Source organism: Sminthopsis crassicaudata, chromosome 5 (genome assembly GCF_048593235.1).
Source record: "Sminthopsis crassicaudata isolate SCR6 chromosome 5, ASM4859323v1, whole genome shotgun sequence".
In the NCBI taxonomy this organism is placed as follows: Eukaryota; Metazoa; Chordata; class Mammalia; order Dasyuromorphia; family Dasyuridae; genus Sminthopsis; species Sminthopsis crassicaudata.
In genome coordinates, this window is record NC_133621.1 from 218,640,756 (window position 1) to 218,661,961 (window position 21,206).

General features: G+C 35.3%; 1 protein-coding gene across 17 annotated transcripts in view; it reads right to left on the minus strand.

Annotated features, from left to right (window-relative positions):
* Positions 1 to 21,206, minus strand: part of LOC141544140 (17-beta-hydroxysteroid dehydrogenase type 6-like) — a 54,383-nt gene that overhangs the window by 31,423 nt on the left and 1,754 nt on the right. The window contains exons 1-6 of one of the 17 annotated variants that reach the window (XM_074269949.1): positions 16,064 to 16,199; positions 15,537 to 15,586; positions 11,040 to 11,061; positions 10,561 to 10,653; positions 9,585 to 9,916; positions 5,361 to 5,619 (exon numbers count right to left, since the gene is read on the minus strand). In XM_074269949.1, coding sequence (XP_074126050.1) covers positions 5,361 to 5,619; positions 9,585 to 9,897 — 572 coding nt within the window. In that variant the 5' untranslated portion in view covers positions 9,898 to 9,916; positions 10,561 to 10,653; positions 11,040 to 11,061; positions 15,537 to 15,586; positions 16,064 to 16,199. Of the gene's footprint in view, positions 1 to 5,360; positions 5,620 to 9,584; positions 9,951 to 10,560; positions 10,654 to 10,949; positions 11,062 to 15,154; positions 15,281 to 15,505; positions 15,628 to 16,063; positions 16,212 to 21,206 lie in introns of those variants that run through there. The other 16 variants (XM_074269946.1, XM_074269945.1, XM_074269956.1 and 13 more) reach the window with 16 other exon arrangements.

The window sequence follows — 21,206 nt, forward strand, 5'->3', positions numbered from 1 at the left end:
TTGCTATTTAGGGGTGAGATGGGGAAAAAGGAAAGAGAAAAATTTGGAACAAAAAGTTTTGCAAGGATGAATGTTGAAAACTATCTTTGCATGGATTTTGAAAATAAAAAGCAATTATTGAAAAAAAAATAATATCACCTTAAGGAAACAAAGAAATGCATCAACTTTTGGAACGATTCTCAGTCCTTCTCTTGAATAATGTTTTAGAAAATTTAAATGTCAATCTGACTGAGCATTAACTGAGTATTTATTAAATCCCTACTATATCACAAGTGGGCAGCTAGGTGGTATAGTGGAGAGGGCACCAGGAAGATTTGAGTTCAAATCCAACCTCAGAAGTTTGTTAGCTGTGTGACCCCAGATAATCTCTTACCTTAATTCCTTATCTGTAAAATGGGAACACACCAGAGAAAGAAATGCCAAAGCATTCTAGTATCTTTGCCAAGAAAGCCCCATAGACTTTTCCATGGGTTCAGTAGAGACAGACACCACCAAATGACTGAAACAATGTTCCAGGCACTGTGTTAAGCACTGAGATTATAAGGATCAAGGAGTCCCTGCCTTCACAATCTAGAGGAGAAGACAGCATGCAAAAAACTATGTACAACCCACATATAGGAAGAAATCAAGAAGGGGAAGGCACAAGAATTAAGAGGAATATGGAAAGGCATCCTGATCAGGAAGAAGTTTTGATAGTTTCCTCCTGTGAAGCCAAGAGACAAAGATAAAAAGGGACAGCATCCCAAGCATGAGGGACAGCCAAAGAAAATACCAAGACCCAAGAGATAGAGCGGAACACTGAAATATGACTATGTCTGTATCTACTAAAGACACATAATGCTTCAATCTGACCACAATCCCTAGGGACAATTACAAATATGCTTGGAATCCTCAGTCTTAAAGGCAAATGTAGTCTTTACTAAGGATCATTCCTATACTTGTATCTTTGGTCCTATCTCCTCTAGGAATATGCTTTTTTGATTATTCCCTTTTCCTCCTTAATTTTCCATTTCTTTTTATCCTTTGGTTGCTTCCCTTCTGCTTACAAATATGCAATACAATATATCTTCTTCATCTCCTTCATTCTTAAAAATAATTGCATCTGATCTTGTTGTTCAGTCGTTCAGTAGTGATCAACTTTTTATGACCCCACAGATCATAGTATGCCAGGTCCTTGTATCCTCCACTTTCTCTTGAAGTCAAGCCAAGATCATGTTTCTATAATACCATCTATCCATCTCACCCTCTTCCATTCCCTTTTCCTTTTGCTTTCACTCTTTGCCAAAATCAGGATCTTTTCCAGTGAGTCCTATTTCTTATTGTATAGCCAAAATATTTAAGCTTCCACTTCAGTATTTGCCCTTCCAGGGAACAGCCTGAATTAATTTCCTTCAGTATTGACTGATTTGATCTTCTTGCTGTCCAAGGGACTCTCAGAAGTCTTTTCCAAAACCAAATTTTGAAAGAATTGAGTCTATGGCATTCAGCTTTCCTTAGGGTCCAACTCTCAAACCATATACTGGAAAAAGCATAGCTTTGACTGTATGGATATTTGTCAACAAGATGCTTTATCACAGTCATCTTTCTGTAGAGGACCAGTATTAAGTGGATCCAGGAGAAGTCCAGTCCAGGTATTGCTTGGGACTCTGCTCTAAGGATTGACTCACCATTTCCTTAACAATGGATGAAAGACATTCTCTACATAAATTTAGGATAATCTTGATGGAGAGTGCATATGTCAGGAACAAGGCAGTACAACTATGCCATTTACAACTCTGTTTTGACAAATACCTTGCCATTCATAATTTCTGATATTTACAACTCTGTTTTGACAAATACATCACTTTTGATAATTTCTGTTATTGACAACCCTGTTATAATAGATATCTTGTTATTACTAGATAAGATGAATTGAAATGTCAAAGTATGGTCTATGCATTAACCCTGGAAGGTATATAGCACCACTTGGAAGTAGGTAGTATTAATATAGCACTAGTTTAAAGAATATATAAACCCTGACACTTAGATTAATAAATGGAGTTTGCTAACCATATCTTCTGCCTGGGCTTGGATATTTATTCACACTCTCAGTAGTTACTGGATCCAACATCCTTCCAAGGAGCAAGCATCTTTTAATTTTGCTTTAATTTTATGATCTTACTATTCCCTAAAGTTATTGTTTTATATCCTCCCTTCCCTTTAAAATGAAACTGATTTTTTAAAAAAATCTATCTATACTTATTGCCTCCACTTTTTCACCATTTACTCACTTCCCAGATACTTGGAATCTGACTTTCAGATTCATCACTCAACTAAAATTGTTTTCTCCAAAAGTACTTATGCTTTCTTAATTGCCAATTCCATTGTCCTTTTTTTCAATTTTCATTCTTCTTGATATCTCTCTACTATTGAGTATTATTACCAGCACCCATTTCTAGACACATTCTCCTTCCTAAGTTTTTATAGCAATGCTCTCTTCTGGTTCTCATTATGGCCACTTCTCAGTCTCCTTCACTGCATCACCATACACATTCTTTACCTTTGCACTATTTCCCAGGGCTCTGTTATAGGTTCTCTTCTCTCTCTATTTGCTCTCTTGATAATCTTGTCAGCCCTAATGGCTTTAACTATCATCTCTTTGCAGATCGCAATCACAGCTATATATCCATTCCTAGTTTCTCTTCCTGTCACATAACAGATAATGAATAATTGCTTGGTGATTTGACTAAATTCCAGGCCCATGTCACCAGCTAGATATACTGAAGATCTCCAGATGGATGGGACATCCCAAAGGTATCTCAAAATTCAATACCTCCAAAACAAAATTAATTATCATTCTTCCTAAATCCTCTCCTCTTCCTAATCTCCCTACTTTGGTTGAGGTCACCTTAATCTTTCTAGTCACCCAGGTTCCCAACCCTGAAGAAATCTTCAACTCCTCACTCTCACTCTCTCTTCATATCTATGCAGTTGCCAAGTCTTGTTAATTCTACCTTGATAAGATCTCTCAGATATATCCCTTTCTCCCTTTTTATTTTTAAAAAGATAATTTACTGTTATTCCTTTTAGATTCTGAATTCCAAATTCTCTCCATTATTCCCACATTTCCCACATCCATTGAGAAGACAAACAATATGATATCCATTATACATGTGAAATCATGCAAAATGTATTTCCAGAGTAGCCATATGGCAAAATAAATTAAGAAAGTGAGAAGATTACCCTTTAGTAAGATTTAATCAATTCTATGGAGATGGATAACTTTTTTTTTTTCATCATGAGTCCTTTGGAAATGGCTTAGGTCATTATATTACTCAGAGAAGTCAAGAATTTCATAGTTGAATATTATTACATTGCTGTTACTGTGCACAATGATCTCCTGCTTCTTCTCACTTAATTTTGTATCAGTTCATTAAGGTCTTGCCATGTTGTTGTTGTTGTTGTTTTAAGATAGCCTCCTTGTTGTTTCTTTTTTTAGCTGCTGTATTTTTTTCTGATTATACATGTACATTATTTTTTTTAAATATCTGTTTCTTTATGAAAGAGAAAAATCAGAACAGGGTAGCTAAATGGCACAGTGGATAGAGCACCAGCCCTGAAGTCAGGAAGACCTGAGTTCAAAGCTGGTCTCAGACACTTAACACTTCCTAGTTGAGTGACCTTGAGCAAGACATTTAACCCCAATTACCTCAACAAAAAGAGAGAGACAGACAGAGAGACAGAGACAAAGACAGAGACAGAGACAGAGACAGAGACAGAGACAGAGACAGAGACAGAGACAGAGACAGAGACAGAGACAGAGACAGAGAGAGAGAGAGAGAGAGAGAGAGAGAGAGAGAGAGAGAGAGAGAGAGAAATCAGAACACAAGGGAAAAACCAGGAGAGGAAGAAGAAAAAAAAAAAAAACAGAAAAAAGGGAAAAAAGTGAACGTAGCATATGTTGATTTATATTCAGTCTCCATAGTTTTCTCTCTGGATGCAGATGGCATCTTCTATCCAAAGTTTATTGGAATTGCCTTGAATTGCTGAACTGCTGAGAAAAACCAAGTCTTTCATAGTAGATCATTGCACAATCCTGCTGTTTCTGTGTACATTGTATTCTTGGTTCTGCTTGTTTCACTCAGCATCAGTTCATATAAATCTTTCCAGGTATTCCTAAATTAGCTTTGTTTATCATATACCACAAATTGTTCAACCATTCCTTAATTGATAGGCATCTACTCATTTTCCGTTTTCTTTGCCATTACAAAAAAAGCTACTCCAAAGTTTTTTGCATATGTGAGTCCTTTCCCTTTTTGATTTCCATGGGATATTGACCCAGTAGTGGCACTGCAAAGGGTATGCAGAGTTTTATAGCCCTTTGGACATAGTTACAGATTGTTCTCCAGAATGACTGGATCACTTTACAACTATACCAACAATGCATTAGTATCCCAGTTTTCCCATATCTCCTCCAACATTTATCAATATTTTCTTAGCCAATCTGAAAGGAGTGAGGTGGTATCTCAGACTTATTTTAATTTGTATTTTTCTAATCAATAATGATTTAGAGCATTTTTTCAATATGACTATAGAAGGCTTTAATTTCATCATCTGAAAATTCTCTATTCATATCCTTTCACCATTTGTCAATTGGGGAATGACATATTCTTTTTTTATTATTATAACTTTTTATTTATAAGATATATGCATAGGTAATTTTTCAGCATTGACAATTGCAAAACCTTTTATTTCAACTTTTCCCTTCCTTCCCCCCACCCCCTCCCTCAGATGGCAGTTTGACCAATACATGTTAAATATGTTAAAGTATAAGTTAAATACAATATATGTATACATGGAATGACTTATATCCTTACAAATTTGACACAGTTCTTTATATATTTTGGAAATGAGGCCTTTATCAAAAACATTGGCTGTAAAAAATGTTCCCCAGTTTTGTACTTCCTTTTAAATCTTGTTTGTGTTGGGTTTGTTTGTGCAAAAATTTTTTAATTTCAAAAAATCAAAGTTGTCCATTTTGCATTTCATAATGTTCTCTAGTTCTTCTTTGGTCATAAATTTTTCCCTTTTCCAAGATCTGTTAGATAAACTATCCCTTATTCTCCTACTTTGCTTAGGTATTTATCCTTTTCTCTTCTTCACTCACAAGGCTATTGCCTAATTCTGGGCCCCATCTACTTGAGGAATTGAAACAATATCCCTGACCCCATTCCTTCTTCCTTGGATGTTTGGATGGATATAAATATACATATATATATATATATATATTATATATATATATATGTATATATATTATATATTATATATATATATGTATATATATTATATATATATATATATATAAATATAATAATACTTACCTCAGACAGTCTGAAAAAGCTTCCACTCCAAACTTGGAAGAGCAATAGTCTGTTAAAGAAGTTGCAAGTCTCCCCAAGATGCTAGAGATATTGACAATCCTCCCTCTGGCTTGCCTTATCATTGGTAACATGCTTAGTGTCACCTCAATTACTCCAATCAGGTTGACATTCAATGTCTTTGTGAGATTCTCCTTGGTCATCATCTCAAAGCAAACATGTGGCAAGAAAATTCCTGCATTATTGACAAGGCCCCAGAGTCCTACAAAGATATAAATCAAAATCACAAGTGCATTAAAATGTATGATTGGAAAGGTTCACTAGAACTTTCTTAGGCTAATCTCAATTATAGATTGTAATATATTACAAACTTAATGATTTTAATGAAAGTCAGTTCATCATTATTACAATCACTAGATTATAAGCTCTTTGAGGTCAGATACTATCTTTTGTTTTTCCCACAGATGAAATTCCAGATAATAGCCTAATTAGCTGATTGAGTAATTTAATAAGGAATCTAACATATTATCAAATACAAATATTCCCTCTTTTCTACATATGGAACCCAAATCAAAATATCTTTAGAAACACAAGTTTATTACAGCACTATAAAAAATAGTTAATACGATTACTATGGAGAAGCATAGGAAATGCTGATACAAAATAAAACAAAACCAAGAAAACAATATACACAATGACTAAAATATTAAAGAAAAGAATAATAATAAAACAATGGAAACTGAATGATACAAAATTATAATGACAAAGGTTGATCCCAAAGAAGAGATGTTCCCTTAGCAAAGGTGGCAGAATGTGGATGTTAAATACTACATATTACATAAGACTTTTGATATGCTGGTTAGCTTTGCTAAAGTGTTTTCTTTCCTTTTTCTATTCTTTCTAGTAAAGAATGGTTCTCTGTAAGCAAGTAGGAAGGTAGATAGGAAATGTGGATGGTGTATAAACATTTAAAAAAATTTAATGGAAAAAAATATATATTTTTAATTTTTTTATTGGATTTTTAAATGAAAAAAGTAAATTTTTAAAGAGATGAGCATATTAAGTCAACAACAAAAAGGGAAAGAAAAAAAGCAAAAACTCAAACTGATTATTACAAAATTACAAAAAACAAGTTTGACCCCCAAAAAAGAGATGTGAAAAGATGCCTCCTCCCATAATCCTTGCAGAGGTGGGTATGAAACATTATGGTTCAGGTGTCTTATGGGTAAAAGAGTTTGTCACTGCATCAGAGTACATGTCAGTGAATAAGGTATAAAAAGATTAGAAAGGTAGGAAAGGACTAAGTTAGGAAAAGCTTTGAATACTAATCTTTTGATATTATTGGAAATAGGGAGCCACTGGAGTTTATTGAGTAAGTGAGGTGACGGGATCAGATCTGCATTTTAGGAAAATCACTTTATGAATAGAGGATGGGTTAGAGTGGACAGGGACTTGAGACAGGCAGATACATCAGGAGGCTATTGCAATAGCAATAATTCAGGAGTTAAATACTGCTCTAAAGTAATATCAGGGACAGAGGAAAGAAGGGGCTTATTCAAGAAATGTTGTAGGAGTCAAATCAGCAGTTCTTGGTAACAGGTTGGATTGGGGGGGTAGGACAGAAGTGGGGGAAAACATAAGAAGTCTAGGATGACTCCAGATTTTAAGCCCCAAAGACTGGGAAGATGATGCTGCCCACTTCAATAGTAGGACAGATGGAAGAGAAGAAAGATTTTAGGGGAAATATAATGAATTCTACTTTGGATGTATTGAGTTTACGATGTCTACTAGATGTCCACTTTGAGAAGTCTGAAAAGAGATGCAAAATTGGGCTCACAATTCCAATGGACTTGTAGTGAAGAGAGACATCTACATCCAGAGAGAGAATTGTGGAGGCTGAGTGTTTTTTCACTTTTTTGTTGTTGCTATTGTTTTCTTGCATTTTGTTTTCTTTCTAATTTTTTTCCCTTTTGATCTGATTTTTCTTATGCAGCATGACAATTGTGGAAATATGTATAAAAGAATTACACATGTTTAACATATATTGAAATTACTTGACATGTAGTGGGTGGGGGGAAAGGAGGGAGAAAAAAATTTGGAACACAAAGTTTTGCAAGGGTGAATGTTGAAATCTATGCATGTGTTTTGAAAATAAAAAGCTTTATTAAAAAATATTAGAGCTTACATTCTCCAACTGATAAAGGGTCAAAGGATATGAACAGACAATTTTCAGATGAAGAAATTAAAACCATTTCTAGTCATGAAAAAAAAATGCTCTAAATCACTATTGATCAGAGAAATGCAAATTAAGACAACCCTGACAGACTGCTACATACCTCTCAGACTGGCTAAGATGACAGGAAAAGATAATGATAAATGTTGGAGGGGAAGTGGGAACACTAATGCATTGTTGGTGGAACTGTGAACTGATCCAACCATTCTGGAGAGCAATCTTGAACTATGCCCAAAGGTCTATCAAACTATGCATACTATTTGATTCAGCAGTGTCTCTACTGGGCCTGTATTCCAAAGAGATTATAAAAAGGGGGGAAAGGACCACATGTACAAAAATGTTTATGATAGCCCTTTTTTCCAGTAACTGGAAGATGAGTGGATGCCCATCAGTTGGAGAATGGCTGAATAAGTTATGGTATATGAATGTAATGGAATATTATTGTTCTATAAGAAATGACCAGCAGGATGATTTCAGTGTCCTGGAGAGACTTACATGAACTGATGCTAAGTGAAGTGAGTAGAACCAAGAGAACTTGTATACAGCAACAGCAAAATAATGCAACGATCAATTCTGATGGACATGACTCTTTTCCACAAAGAGGTGGGGCAGCTAGGTGGTGCAGTGAATAGAGCACCAGCCCTGAATTCAGGAGTTCAAATCTGAATTCAGACACTTAATATTTCCTAGCTGTATGACCCTGGGCAAGTCACTTAATCCCAGTTGCCTGGGGGGGGGGGGGGGGGAAGGTGATTCAGGGCAGTTCCAATGATCTTGTAATGGAAAGAGCCATCTGCACCTGGAAAGAGCCATCTACTAGAAAAAGGGCTATAGGGACTGAATATGGATCACAATATGATATTTTCACTGTTGTTTATTTGTTTTGTTTTTTTTTCCTCCCTTTTTAATTTTTTTGGTCTGGTTTTTCTTGTGCAGCATGATGGATTTGGAGGTGTGTTTGGAGGAAATGAACATATTTGACCTGTATTGTATTGCTTGTTGTCTAGGGAAGGGAGGAAGAGAAGTTTGGAACATAAGATTTTGCAGGGGTAGGTGTTGAAGACTGTCTGCATGTATTTTGAAGATGGGGGAGATGTTATAAGAAAAAAAAAAAAGAAAACAGAGAAAGGGCCATCAAATTTGGCAGTTAGGAAATCATTAGTAACTCTATGTATGTGAAATCAGATTGTATCCGATTACAAGAAAAGTGAGAGATGAAAAAATGAAGGAACCTATGGTTCATGGCTTCTTCAAGAAGTTTAGCTTCAAAAGGCCAAACAGATACAGGACAATAATTAATGGGGATGGAAGGATCAAGTGGAATTTTTTTTTTTTAGGACAGGGAAGATGAGCATGTTTGTTGGAAATAGGGAATAAACCAATAAATAGAGAAAAATTGAAAGTAAGTGAATTACAAAAGGGGCAATCTATTGAAAAATATTGAAAGAGACAAGATGGAATGGAATCACTTACACAAGAAGAGGGGTTGTTAAGGAGTCAAACCATTCGATTCTGATAGACTTGTGATGAAAAATGCCATCCACATCCAGAGAGAGAACTATGGAAACTGAATATGGATCAAAGCATAGTATTTTCACCTTTTGTTGTTGATATTGTTTGCTTGCTTGTTTGTTTTTTCCCTTTTCATCTGACTTTTTTGCATAGCATAATGAATATAGAGAAATATATTTAAAAGAATAGCACATATTAGATTGCTTGCTGTCTAGGGGAGAGGGGCAGAGGAAAAAATATACTTTATAAATTTACTTTCTAAACAATCTTGGTCAAGTTGTTTTGGTATTTTAAAATAATGTCTTTAAATCCTCTGGTCCCTAAGTCCCCAGTATTCTTTTTCCAACTACTACTAAGCAAATGAAAACAACAAAACAAAAGGCCTTAACTGTCCTCCTAAATGACAAAATGAATCTTTCAAAACCCACATAGCCCTTCTTCATGCTTAAGGAAATGAAACAATGGCTCTGTTTCATTCATACCTTTATTTCCCACATGCTCCTTCACCCACTGGGTAGCTGCAATGATGTTCTCCGTCTTGGTTACATCCAGGATCACTGTCTCTACTCGGTCTGAAGTCTCATGCCTCAGCTGGTCAGCTCCTTTCTCTGTCAGACAGGCTGCTAGTACCCTCAGACCTCGAAGGTCCAGCTGCTTGGCCAGCTGGTTCCCAAATCCAGAGTCACAGCCGGTGATGAAGACATATTTGTCCCCGAGATTACTTACCATCTGCCTCTCTCGATACCAGCGAAAGAGATAGTAAAGGCCAATGAGGCAGGCCAGGTAGAGCCACATGGATGCAATTGGTCTTTCACTATAAATAAAGCATGAGAAAAATGTCAACAGTTCTGCTGTCTTTCAATTTTCCAGAAGCCATTTTCTAAAAATAGTTTTCTTATAGACTAGACTTGTGATTTCATTAGTGGAGAATTCTGAGCAAAAAGAGCTACTTCTACCAGAACAGCTAAGTACCTGCTCTATAAATTATAGGCTTAGAAACTTGCCTAAGTCACTTAGAGGTTAAATAATTTCCCTAGAGTTATCAATACACATTATCAGTATAAATTAGAGAGAAAACTTGAACCCAGGAACCCCAGAAACCACTTTCAGACATTAAATTATATGATTGAGGTCCCTGCCCACAGCAAGGTTCCACAGTTCTGGTCCCAGGTTAATAGAGTTATTTCTTCAATGCTTATTTTAAAAATGCTCTGAAGAACTTGGGAATTGATTGCATGATATGAGAGACTCTGGAACAGGAGTGCCTAGCACAGCCTGCCCTCGAAGAAAGTGCAGAGTTCTATGAGCAAAGCAGAATTGAAGTAACTCAAAGAAATATGAGATGCACAGATTTAGAGAATCCATCCCAAATGTTCACATGAACTATTTGTGCCTAATCAGTGGTAAAACATTATGAGCTCATATTGGTCTGATAAGCCACAGTTGGACAGACTGTACCTTGACTATATCAGAGATGTAACTTTGGTGTTCTTCAAGAATTAATCAACCATAAAATTATTCTTAGCAGTGACTCATTAGGAATTGGTGTCTCTGGAATGAATGCCAAGAATACTTCTCAATCAACATGAAAAGTGAAAATTCTACAACAAGTACTTCCCAGAGAGAGACAGAGAGACAAAGAAACAGAGAGAGAAAATAAAGAAAATGTTATCACTCCCTTCAAAACCAGCACTGCACACTGCATTCATGCCACGTCATCCCTAGCTATCATGATTTCAAAGTTCAAGCAGACATATGCATATTCTTTTCTCTTCTCCTTTCCTTTCCCTCTTCTGTTTTCTGGGAGAGAAATCTATATCCTTCCCTATGTGAAGACCAAACCCCACCTTCTTCCTTCAGATAAATAGATGGTCTGAATTCTTCTCACTGATATTACATGGAGTAGAATGATGTGGACTAATTGTTAAGAGACTTACAATCAGGAAGACAACCAGGAATCTGTGAAGAGAAAGAAATTTTGAAGCCATATAAGGAAAAAACAAATTATTTAATTTTTTTTCCTAAAAAAAGTCAAAAATCTAGGCAGAGTGAATTTAAATATGACAAATATTCTCAGAATCCCCTTTGAGAGTTTAGATAAATTTTATTCATAAAAAATTGTGAATTGGGAAAAATTTGTGAATATGAAATTTTAAAGTATATCTTAGTCAAATGATAATTACTAAGTTAATTTTTAAGTACTAAGAGCTAGATCTACTATGTGCATTATGTTAAGTATTTTGTAAATATTATCTCAATTTATCCTTACAACAACCTGTGACATAGATGCTATAATATTCCCCATTTTAATAATAATAGCTAATATTTATAGAGTACTACTATGTTCAAGGCACTATGCTAAGCGCTTTCCAATTATTACCTCATTTGAGTCTCACAACAATTCTAGGAAGGTGAGATGCTAGTTTTATTCCCATTTTATAAATGAGGAAATTGAGAATAAATCAGAGACTTTGGCATGACCACAACAGCTAGGAAGTATCTGAGGCACTATTGGGACTCAGATTCAAGATCTAGCACAACCAAGCTGCTTGTTTCAGAGCTCCCTGTTTTGGGAGAGAAAGAATGAGTTTGGGAAGCACATCAGCTGGGAGATTTAACAGACACTACACTCAAGGAAGAGAACAATGGTAGCCTAGACTTAATGATTTGCAGCTATTTGACCTCTGGGAAAGAAGAGGCTATGTCTAAAGGAAAAAGATAAATTGTGTCTCACTTTTCATGACTCTATTTGGGGTTCTCTTGGTAGAGATACAGAGATGTAATTGAGAAAACTGAGGCAAACAGTTAAATGACTTGCCCAGAGCAATAAACAATCTGAAGCTAGATTTGAACTCATAAAAAATAATCTTCCTGACCCTAAACTTAGTGCTTTACCCCACTGCCCCCTACAGCTGCTCTTGTTTCAGCTAATACATTTGATTAGGTAAATCATTGAGGACAGAGAGTTAAAGAGAGCTTCCAAGCATCAGAGCCATTGAGATCATCAAGATGCTGAAAAAGTGGTGAATGGCATGTCCAAAATGTTTTGTAGTGGGAATAAAATGGAAACCTAGTAAATAGATGTCCATCAGTTGGGGAATGGCTGAATAAGTTGTGGTATATGAATGTAATGGAATATTATTGTTCTGTAAGAAACTACCAGCAGGATGATTTCAGAGGGACCTGGAGAGACTTACATGAACTGATGTTAAGAGCAGTGAGTAGAATCAAGAGAACATTATACAGAGCAACAAGATTATATGATGATCAATTCTGATGGACAGGATTCTTTTCAACAAGGAGATGATTCATGACAATTCCAATACACTTGTGATGGAGAGAACCATCCACATCCAGAGGACTATGGAAACTGAATGTGGATTACAACATAATATTTTCACTTTTTTAGTTGTTATTGTTTGCTTGCTTGTTTTTTTTCTTTCTCAGTTTTTTCCCTTTTGATCTGATGTTTCTTGTGCAGCATGATAAATGTGGAAATATGTTTAGAAGAATTGCACATATTTAACCTATATTGGATTACTTGCTATCTAGGGAAGGAGGAATGTGGAAGGGAGGGAGAAAAATTTGGAACATAATGTTTTGCAAGGGTGAATGTTGAAAACTATCTTTGCATGTATTTTGAAAAATAAAAACCTATTATTATATATTTTTAAAAGTGACTGGAAGGAAAGGGCTGATGCTCAAAGAAAAATCTTCAGAGACCAGATAAGGAAGTAAAGACAAGATTTAAATGGGATTATAGACATTGACACAAAAGTAAAAGAAGCAATTCTAAAGTTCTTGTAGGCCAAAAACCTAAAGGAAGACTCATTGGGAAGCCAAGGAAAGAGAAGCTTTAGACGGCTGCATATGGAACCATTATTGGGAAATAGATTCCATGAGGTCTGACATTCTCTTGAAGTCATCCCAAGCTGAATTTATCTTGACTAGGAACTTAGAGATTTACCCAACCCAGACAAGAAACTATATCCAAAGAGCTATAAAACTCTGCATGATCTTTGATCCATCGGTGTCATTGCTGGGTCTGTATCCCAAAGAGATCAAAAAAGAGGAAAAAGGATCCACACATGCAAAAATTTTGTAGTAGCCTTTTTGGTAGTAGCAAGGAACTGGAAATTGAGTAAAATGCCCATCAGTTGGGGAATGGCTAAATAACTTATGGCATATGAATATAATGAAATATTATTGTACTATAAGAAATTATGAGTAGGCTGATTTCAGAAAAGCCTGGAAAGATTTATATGAATTGATGCTGAGTAAAGACACTGTACATTTATAGCAGGATTATGTCTCAGCAATCCACAGTGATCCAAAAGAATTTCAATAGGCATGGAATAGAAAATGCCATCCATAGTCAGAGAGAAAACTATGGAGACTGACTGCAGATCAAATCATACTATTTTCACCTTTTTTTGGTTTGCTTTTTCTTTGAGTTTTTCCTTTTGTCCTGATTTTTCTTTCATAACATGACTTGTATGGAAATATATTTATAATTATTGTACATGTATAACATATCAGATTTTTAACTATCTTGGGGAAGAGAGAGATAAGGAAAAGAAGAAGAAAAAATAGGAACTCAAAATCTTACAAAAATGAATGTTGAAAACTATCTTTAATTGTAATTGGAAAAATAAAATACTATTAAGAAAAATAAATGTGTCACCTCTTGCTATTAAAAACAAATTGTTTCCTTTTTTTGTAGCACTTCTTGTTTATACTGCTTCCACTTTAAATGTGTGTCAGAAGTTTAAACATAGCAGAACTAATTTGTTCAAATATTGCTTATCAGGCATGTCCATGCCACCTGCAATATTACTACCGTCCCTGCCAGAGGAAAATATATTTGTAAGATTCAAAAATAAGATTTGATGATAAAATTTAAAGGTACATCCCATAATAAAACAGAAAATGAAAATGATAAAAGTTGGAGATGTGGGAAAATTGTAACACAAATGCATTTTTGGTGGAATTGTGAACTGATGCAAAACATTCTAGAGAGCAATTTGGGGCTATGTTCAAAGGGTTATAAAGCTTTGCATACCTCCTGGTCCAGCAACACCACTACTAGGTCTGTATCCCAAAAAAAGATTATAAAAAGGGAAAAGAACTCACATGTACCAAAATATTTATAGCAGTTGGGGGGGGGGGGAATGTTAAATAATTGGAAATCCCAATTCTTTCTCCAACAATTGGAAAATGTCTGAACAAGTTGTGATATATAAATGTAATGAAATACTATTGTTCTATAAGAAATGATAAGTAGACAGATTTCAGAAAAACCTGCAAAAACTTACATGAACTAATGCTGAGTAAAAAGAACAAAACCAGAACATTGTACAAAGTAATAATATTGTGTCATGATTAACTGTGATAGATTTAGCTCTTCTCAGTAATACAATGATTTAAGATAATTCCAAAAGACTCATGATGAAAAATGTCATCCATATCCAGAAAAAGAGCTACGGAGTCTGAATGTAGATCAAAGCATACTATCTTTACTTTTGTGTAGTTGTTTTTTCTTTCTCATGTTTTTTCTCTTTTATTCTGATTTTTCATTTACAACATGACTAATGTGGAAACATTTAACATGATTGTACATATGTAAGTACATATGTAAGCTACATCATATTGCTTACTGTCTTGGGGAGAAGAGAGGGAAAGGAGAGAGGAAGAAAAATTTGAAATACAAAATCTTATAAAGTGTTGATAATTTTCTTTACATAAATATTACAAAACATATGCATAGGTAATTTTCAGCATTGACCTTTGCAAAATCTTCTGTTCCAAATTTTTCCCACCTTCCCCCCACCCACTCTTCTAGATGGCAAGTAATCAAATACATGTTAAATATGTAAAATATATGTTAAATCCAATACATATATTGTAATTGGAAAAATCTAATACATATTTTTTATTATTATTATTATATTATTAAAATATATTATTAAGTGCAAAAAGAGGGGGGAGGGACAGCCCAAATCTTGTAAAACAATTTTTAAAGGTCCCTTTTCTCTCTTTTTCCAAAACTTACCCCAGAATCCATAAGGAAAGGGAAGATTTTAAACATCTTCATCACACTAAAATTCCCCATTACTCCATCCCTTGGTTCTTTTCTAGGCAATGCTTTACTCTTACTCTCTTTCATTACTTCACAAACTAAACAGTCATTATCAAGTCAGGGTCAAAAAATATGACAAACTTTCTAAACAAATATTTTTCTAATCTCCAGCAGACACTTATCTTGCTCTCAGTTAAATAGTAACTTCATAAAAATAAATAGTAGTTTATCCCCATAACAACCAAGGTTTAATGTCTTAAATACCCAAAGAATTTTATATATTTTAAGACCAGCTGGATAAAAGTGAATTTTGACCCAAAAGACTCCAAGTTCAAAGATCAATTCTGCAACTTACCACTTGTGTTATCTGTCGGCAAGTCACTTCACAGTCCCAAACTTCCTTTGCTGAGATACAAAATAAATTGGTTGGATTAAATAATCCCTAGGAATCATGGTTGTTAGTAAAATTCCAGGAATTAACTTATGATAATAATCTTAATGTTCAAGGAATTAACCATAACCTCTCATGAGTTTATGCATAAAGCCAACATTCCTCTTCCCTGACCCTACTACAAAATCATAAATTCTCAAAGTCTTCATACCATAATCAAATTTTGTGAAGTCTAAGAATTATTAATGACATACTCACACCCTTACTTCTGAAAGAGAAGAGGAAGAATACATTTTGATAATTTTTCAAGTCCAATGGGAATAGAACAAAAAAATCAATCAAAACTTCAAGAAAGGAAATGTAATGGCCTTCCAGAAGGTGTCTCCTGGTATTCATGTTTAGTTTCACTCCAAATAACATTTTATACAGCTGGAAAACCTTGTCCTCTAAGGATTTTTAAAAAGCAAAAAAAAAAAAAAAAAACCACTCACCACAACTTTCTCATTTCGTCCTCTCCCCTTCCCCAATCCACTCTCCTCAACTCATCTGGGCATCTAGCTATAAATGATGTCTTACTTGGTAGAGATTAAAGGAAGTCTCAATAGGCAAAGTACAAATCACATTTACTTCATCTAAACTAGTTTTTAAGTATTTTCATTGTTTTTTGTTTTTAAACATCACCCTCTTGTGGTGAAAGTTAGACTTGTCCCATTCTGTCCTATCCTGACTGAGCTCCATAGCCCAGAACTCAATGGTTCATGAATATGTGCAACTGATGGAAAAGAAGTTAAAAGATCATTTTCGATGCTTTTTTAGCACATACCCTTCCTCTGAACAGTTTACACAATGTTGTTGTTCTGAGGTAACATCTCACACCTTTCAGAATGACAGGAAAAGATAATAATAAATGTTGGAAGGAATGTGGGAAAACTGGGACACTAATGCATTGTTAGTGGAGTTGTGAACTGATCCAACCATTCTGGAGAGCAATTTGGAACTCTGTCCAAAGGGCTAGAAGACTGCATACCTTTTGACCCATCAGTGCCATTATTGAATCTGTATCCAGTAATGATTTCCCAAGAGAATTATAAAGGAGGGAAAAAGACCCACATATGCAAAAATATTTGTAGCAGCTCTGTTTGAAGTAGCAAAAAAATTAGAAAATGAGTAGATGTCTATCGATTAGGGGATGACTGCACAAGTTGTGGTAGATGAAGGTAATGGAATATTATTGTTCTATAAAAATGATGAACAAGCTGATTTTAGAAAGACCTGGAGAGATTTACATGAACTGATGCTAAGTAAAACAAGTAGAATTAGAAATATATTGTACACAATAACATCAAGAATATGTGATGATAAACTATGAAAGACTTGATTCTTCTCAGTGGTTCAGTGATCCAAAGCAATCTCATTAGACTTGGGCAGAAAATGCCACATGAATCCAGAAAATGAACCAAGGAAACTTAATGTAAAAATCAATACATGTTATGTTCACTTCTTTTTTTCTGGGTTTTTTTTCTCTCTCCTAAGGTTTTTCTCTGATTTTTCTCTCCCAACATAATTCATAAAGCAATGTGTACTAAATAAATTTACTAGAAAAACACAATGTTGTTGTTCGGTCATGTCTAATGCTTCATGAACCATTTGGGGTTTTCTAGGCAGAGATACTGGAATAGCTTGACATTTCCCTGTCCAGCTCATTTTACAGATGAAGAATCTAGGCTCACATAACTGATAAGTAACTGAGGCAGGATTTGAACTAAGAAAAGTTTTCCTAACTTTGGACCTTGTACTTTATGCACTATGGCATCACTCAGCTGCTCTTTTACCATGTTGCTGAAGTACAAAGCACATACTATAGTGAAAGATAAAATTATCTTATATTTTATTTTGCATGTTTAGCACAATGATAATATAACTAACATTTATATAGTACTTTAAAGTTTACAAAATTATATGTCATCTCATTTGATTTTCACAATAATCCTGTAAAGGAGCTATTGCAATTATCTCCATTTTATAGATAAGGAAACTGAGGCTGAGACAAGTGAAATTACTTTCCCAGGGTCACACTGTCTGAAGCAGAATTTGAATTCCTTCCTGAGTCCAAATCCAGCATTGTAATTGTATTTAAAGTAATCTCTTTGAGGCCAAAGGCTGTTTCTAATGTATCTTCATATCCTCAATACCTAGCACATATTTGGCCGATAGAATGCTTTTAATAAGTGATGCTGATCAGTTGGTGGGTTGGTTGAAGATGCTGGGGAGGGGAAAGGGGCAATTAGTAGTGCCCTGGATAGATTACTCATTCTGGAGTTAGCACTGACTCAGGAAAACCTGAGTTCAAATCTGGTTTCAGACACTTAACATTTACTAGCTAAGAATATGAGATTGTTTTTATAAATGAATCCAGTATAATGGATAGTATAGTGGAAAGAACCCAGAGGTCAGGAAATTTAGATTTGAATCCCAGTGCTGATACTTGCTTAATTAGGTGATTATGGGCAAGTCACTCACCCAACTCTCAATTTGTTTCCTTTGTATACCGGTGATAGCAGCAAAGCTAAAAAGATATAGTCCTGGACCTGATAATAAGAAAATCTGGGTTCAAATCTAGCCTTGATACTTCCTAGCTGTGTGACCCTGGGCAAATCATATTTTCTATGAATATCAGTTTCCTCATCTTTTTTTTTTTTTCACCTCAATCTCCCTGTCTTGCCCAAGGTCCCTCGTGGACTTGATCACAATGTTGATCAGATGTTTTAAACTGTTTTCTCCCCAACCCCCCAAACTAAACTGATTCATACCTCCTTGGATAGTCTAGTGGTGTTTCACTTCCAAATGCTTACTATATTGACGCTGGACTTTGTGCTGCAAGCTTAGAACTCCTGGACTCAAAACCAGCTTTACTTTCCTCAGCAGCAAGAACACAGTCTTTTTCATCTTTCAAATGAGGATAATATTGACATCGTGTTGTTTATTGTGGGGCTCAGATGAAAAAAAAATGTATAAAAATCACTATGCAAATTTTAAAGCACTATAGCAGTAACAGTTATTATTTTCTACCTTATCAAGTTGTTTGAAGAAAGTGCTTTGTGGGCCTTATAATGGGAGGATTAGTATTTCCCAAAGTACAAAGGACTTTGGATAATGGAAAGAGAGAAAACTTAGTAAAAAGTTGTACAAATGTTGCATGAAAACTCCTTCAAATACTACACAGAGTAACCAGACACTCTCCAAGCTATAAAAAGCAACAGTCATAGAAGGAGCTGTTGGAAACATTGTTTCCCAGACCAACAATAGCCTGACTATTCTGGCAGCCCTGCCAATTTTCACAACACACTAGAATAAAGCCTTAAACTGAGTTGAAGACTTGCCTTTTTGAGACAGACCTTTCTTTCCCTTTCTAATCATCTCTTTCTTTTCTAGCAGGACTTTCTCTGAGTTGTAAATACTAACCCAGAAGCAAGAGCTAAAAGTGTGGTCTCTCCCAAGAAAATTAGGATCATAGTCTTAAAGGTAGAAGAAATTTCAATTTTTATCTAGTCTAACTCCATCATTTTATAGATATAATCCATCAGGTAGCATTGTCAACAATATCAAGGGAATAAATGGGGGAAAGGAATGCAAAGGAAGATGACCTAGTAAGACCAGACCTAAAGTGGTATTCATCATTTGGGCTAAGAAAGAGTGGCAGATCAATGGAATGAGTTAGATACGAAGACCCAGTTCAGTGACAATACTAATCTACTGTTTGATAAATTTTAAAACTCCAGCTTCTGGGATTTGACTCAAATTGATCTCACTATTTGACAAAAACTGCTGAGAAAATGAAAAATAGTATGGCAAAAACTAGGCATAGGCAAATATCTTACTCCCTATGCCAAAATAAGATGGAAATGGGTTCATGATCTATACATAAAAGGTGATACTATTAAAAAAAAAAATTAGGAGAGCAAGGGATAGTTTAGCAGTCAGATGTTTAGAGAAGGGAGGAATTTATGACCAAACAAGAAATAGAGAACATGAAATGCAAAATGAATCATTTTTATTATATTAAATTTAAAAGGTTTTGAACAAACAAAACCAATGTAACCAAAATTAGAAAAGAAGCAATAGGCTGGGAAACAATTTTAACAATCAGTGTTTCTGATAAAGGCCTCATTTCTAAATAATAACTAAGTTCTAAAGAACTTATAAAAGTAGAAGTCACAGGGCAGCTAGGTGGTGCAGCACCAGCCTTGAAGTCAGGAGGAACTGAGTTCAAATCTGCCCTCAGACACATAATACTTCCAAGCTGTGTGATCCTAGGCAAGTCACTTAACCCCAATAGCCACAGGGGAAAAAAAAAACCATAAAAGTCACCACATAATTGATAACTGGTCAAAAAATATGAACAGTTAATTTTCAGATGAAGAAATTAAAGCTATCTATAGTCATATAAAGTGCTTTAAATTATTATTGATTAGAGAAATACAAATTAAAACAATTCTGGGATATTTCCTCAAACCTATCAGATAATTTAAGATGATAGGGAAAAAAAGATAAATGTTGGAGGGAATGTGGGAAAACTGGGACACTAATGCACTATTATTATAGTTGTGAACTGATTCAACAACTCTGAAGAGCAATTTGGGATTATGCCCAAAGGGCTATAAAACTATGTATACCCTTTGATCCAGCAATACTATTGTTGGATCTCTATCTCAAAGAAATCATTCTAAAGGGGGTAAGAACTCATATGTACAAAAATGTTCATAGCTGTTAAGGGATAGGACAATTCTCCAAGAGCCTCCACAGCTGTGAATCATAGCATATGAAGGAGTTGCAGGGCAGCCCTTGCTGTCACAGGTGTTGTGGACTGGGAATGAGATAAATTAGAGGGAGAGGGAAGAGAAGAGAGGTCAGACAATGCAATGTCCTCTCAGTTAGAGAGGTCAGAGAACAACAACTGCCACTCAATCCCCTTGTATCATCCTCTCACAAGAGGAGATCCATTCTGGATCGATTCTCTAGCAGCCACAGGTTGTTCCCGTGTATTCCAACAATAGCAACTCTTTTTGTAGTGACAAAGAATTTACCAATTCTTTGACTAGGGATACCCAACAACTGTAGAATGGCTGAATAGTCTGTGGTATATGTTATTATTCTATAAGTAATAATGAGCAGGCAGATTTCAAAAAAACCTGGAAAGACTTATATGAATCTATGATGAATGAAGTGAGCAAAACCAAGAGAACATTGTTGTAATATTCTTCTGTAAACTATAAATGTTCTCTGGGAGCAAGTTTCTTGGAGGGCTTCTGGGAGCAGCCTTCCTTTCAGTTCAGCCCAAGTTGTGAATCTCCTCATCTGAATCCTGGCTCTGAATCTCCCAAAGTCCCCAGCCAGCACAAAGGTGGAAGTTTGAATGAATCTGACTCCACCTCCGAGAGAGTGGGCTTGTGGGTCTCTCTGGGCTTGTGGGAGCTCCTCCTTATATGTACACTCTCTTAAAGGTGTGAACTCTATCAATTCCAGTGACTTAGCACCTTGTTTCAAGTTCTGGCCCATAACGCATTGTATACAATTTTGTGTGATGATCAATGATAGATTTAGATCATCTCAGCAATATAGTGTTACAAGACAATT